This window comes from Acanthisitta chloris, unplaced genomic scaffold (assembly GCF_000695815.1).
Source record: "Acanthisitta chloris isolate BGI_N310 unplaced genomic scaffold, ASM69581v1 scaffold8388, whole genome shotgun sequence".
Classification (NCBI taxonomy): Eukaryota; Metazoa; Chordata; class Aves; order Passeriformes; family Acanthisittidae; genus Acanthisitta; species Acanthisitta chloris.
The window spans coordinates 1-3,508 of record NW_008687521.1 but is presented as its reverse complement, the minus strand read 5'-3'; the positions used below and the strand labels follow the sequence as shown (position 1 = coordinate 3,508).

Below are 3,508 nucleotides of genomic sequence, written 5' to 3'. Positions count from 1 at the left end.
CTTTCCGTGAAGAAATTTTCCCCATATCCAATCTAAACCACTCCTGGCAGAGCTTGAGGCCATTTCCTCTTGTCCTGTCCCTTGTTCCCCGGGGGCAGAGCCTCACCCCACCTGGCTGCACCTCCTGTCAGGGAGCTGGAGAGACCAAGAAGGTCCCCCTGAGCCTCCTTTTCTCCAGGCTGAGACCCCAGAGCTCCCTCAGCCACTCCTCATCAGACTTGTGCTCCAGACCCTTCCCCAGCTCCATTCTCATCTCTGGACATGCTCCAACCCCTCGTTGTCTTTCTTGTCCTGAGAGGCCCAGAATTGTCCCCAGGACTGGAAGTGCCTTAGCAGTGTCCGGTGCAGCTATAAGGATTATCTGGGCCCCTTGGAAGAATATGCTGGGGGTATAGAGAGGAGAGTGGACACCCAGAGGTATCTTCACAGGATCCCAGACTCGTTTGGGTTGGAGAAACCTAAACGCTCATCCAGTTCCACCCCTTGCCATGCGCATTCCACCTTCCACTCCAAGTTTGGAGTTTGCTCCAAGCCCCATCCAGCCTGGCCTGGAACACTCCCAGGGATGGGGCAGCCACAGCTTCTCTGGGCAACATGTGCCAGTGCCTCAGCACTCTCACAGGGAAGAATTTCTTCCGATAATCCAATCTATCCCTGCCCTCTAACCCTTTGTCCTGTCACTCCAGGTCCTTGTATATAGTCTCTCTCCATCTTTCTTGTAGCCCCTTCAGGTACTGGAAGGCCACAATTAGGTCACCCTGAAGCCTTCTCTTCTCCAGTCTGAACAATCCCAGTTCTGTCAGCCTTTCCTCCTAGGAGAGGTGCTCAATCCTTTTAATCATCTTGGTGCCTCCTCTGGACTCACTGCAGCAGCTCCACATCCTTCCTCTGCTGAGGACCCTGTGTCAGTGCATTCCCTTCATGGTGGGCGCAGGGGTATTGCTGATGGCACAGAGCATTCCACATCCGTGTTGCCTCCCCCTCTGATCTCCTCTGTCCTTGCAGGCCAACGCGGATCTCCCAGCCAGAAGACACCAGACAGGCCAACAATGTGATCAGGCAGCCACTGGGTCCCGATGGCTCACAGGGCTTCAAGCAGCGCAGATAGACGCGGAGACACCAGGCTGCCGCGCAAGGCTGGGATACGGACACACGGACCTGGGCAAAGGGAACTCCCTGGTTGATTTGCACTGTGACCCCCTTTGCTCTGCCCACTGTGACCTTCAGCCCCACGCACTGTGACCTCCCCTCTCCACCCACTGTGACCGGCAAACTCAGAAGGGCTGTCCCCAACATTAACTGGGACAACGAGGGGGGTGTGGCAGACTCGGATGGGCACAGGGAGTTGTGTGTGTGCCACTTGGGTTGGAGGTAGCGCCAGCAATAACGTCTGTTGTACTCTAAACCTGGCATTTAAGGAAAAAAACCCCCGATGGGAAGCCTCCCCAGCCATGCATGTTGTCCTCATCACTTCCAGAGCGAGTTCTGTTCCCAAGGATCTCGTTTTGGCTTCTTTTGTTTTACTTTCTGTTTGGTTTCTGTCTGTTGGATCGGCGGAGAGCATGGGAAGGGTTTTACCTGTTTGTTTTGAGAGAGGTAGTTAATTGTTCCGCAAGGAATTCCAGTGGATTTCCATGGTTTTAATGGCTTGGGGTTGACAAGCTCTTGCTTCTCCTTCTCTGTTTCCACCGCCATGAAAGGGGACTCCTGGATATCCCCACATGCCTCGGGAGCCAGTAGAGTCTGACCTAGTTTACATCTTGCTCCTGTTAAAGCTTGGCTCCAATCTCCTGCTGGCTTTGAGGAAAAGCTTAAGAAACATCTTTCTGGTTTTTTTTGTATTTGGGGAGAAGGGAATGTAGAGTCATCCTGTGAAAATGCCTGCTGCCCGGCCACAGAGGACCAGGAAGTGAAGAATTAGGGATACGTGTTGAGGAGGACAGTATCGGGTGCCACCCCAGTCTGTGATGTTGGTCCAAGCAGGATGTCCAGAGGGTCTGACCCTGAGTGGCATAAGGATGGTACGAGCTGCATTTACCTCCCAAAGTGGCAGCCAGCGGGAACAAACCGAGCATTGGATAAAGGCTAGATGATCCCTCCATCTGGAGGCACCTGGCTCCCTGTGAGGCTTCAGGGAAGGGATTGTCCTTCTCCAGCTCCCTGGAAGAGGACAGAGGTTGGTGCTCCACAAGAATGCTGAGTTCCCCCTGGATGAAGCTTAATATCACTTGATGTCAAGGGATAGATGAACACTAAATGCTCTCCTTGGAGGGGACAGGACCTAGGAACCACGTGTGGTTCTCGGCATGTGTGTGCCACCTCGTGCTCAGTAGGTTCAAGGGTTAATGAGCAAATCTTGACGTCTTCTTTGCAAAGGGCAGTGACCCCGTACAAAAAGAGTTGTATGGAAATAAGGCTTAAACCCCACAGAAACGGTGAAATAAAAACTACCTGTGCATCAAACTGATCCGCTGGAGCATTAATTAGCTTGTTAAGGCTGATTACAGCAGTGAGGTGGGGTGGGCAGATCTCTGCCGGCCATTTAGGGGGGTCTCAGTTATCCCTTTCCAGGCTGGTGGTTGGGATGAGCTCTGAGAGGGAGCGGGAGGGGAGAAGGAAGTCAGCAATAACCATAGTCACCGCGCCTTTCCTTAATTAGTACTAAAAATAGCATTTAATTGCCAAAAATCCCAAATCCACCTGATTTCTGGTCAGTGTTAAGTCGCTGCTTCCTCCAGCACTGAAATCTCCGTGTCTGGCACCAGAATTCCATCACCGGCACTGAAGTCTCCGGCACTAAAATCACCTCTTCCAGCACTGAAATCTTCTCCGACCCCGACACTTCCCGACTCCTCCGTCCCAGTGCCCAGGATCGTCCCGCCCGCGGGCAGGGCTCAGGGGCGTTCTTGTGGGAATCCCCTTCCTCCGGGGGAGGTGGAGGGAGGACAAACACGGTACTGCGTGTTTTTGCCCCAAAACGTGCGCCGGAAAGAAAACGTTTTATAAATTGTATTTTAAATAAATTGTCTTTAAACTTTTAACGACTTTTACTTCTTTATCCTTTATCCTTGTGTCTCCCAGGGGTTCCTGCCAGAGGGACGTTTCGGTGGCTGCTTAAAAATTCATCAGGAAGGTAAAATCTGGGAGCGTTTGGCCAGAATTGTGCCAGGTTTAGCCAAGAAGGAAATTTTGCCCTGTTCTTAGAGAGCTGTGGTCTGAGGAGGATGGGAAGGGCAGAGCTTGGAGGGAAGATGTGGATCCAAACGTGGAGGAGAAGCGAGTTTTAGTTAATTCAATTAAATGTAATGATTTTGTTGCTCTGTCCTGGCCTCTCCCATTACTATTGTGCTCCACAAACCGCTGGAGAAGGTGGGTAGAGGCTGTTGGATGCCTCCGGCTGAGGTGAGAAGGACGCGGGGAGCCCTGGCAGCTCCCACAGGCTCCGACATATTTTTAATTCTGATTTTTAATAGTATTTTTAATGTAAAATCAGAAAAAGACGTGACCG

At 51.9% G+C, this 3,508-nt stretch overlaps 1 protein-coding gene across 1 annotated transcript in view; it reads left to right on the top strand.

The window, feature by feature from the left end:
- SZRD1 (SUZ RNA binding domain containing 1) overlaps positions 1-1,251 on the top strand; it is a gene marked incomplete at its 5' end in the record, with an annotated part of 2,849 nt that extends 1,598 nt beyond the window's left edge. Inside the window, one exon of the mRNA XM_009080626.1 lies at positions 1,006-1,251. Coding sequence (XP_009078874.1) covers positions 1,006-1,108 — 103 coding nt within the window. The remainder of the gene's footprint in view (positions 1-1,005) is intronic.
- Positions 1,252-3,508: the final 2,257 nt, after the last annotated feature.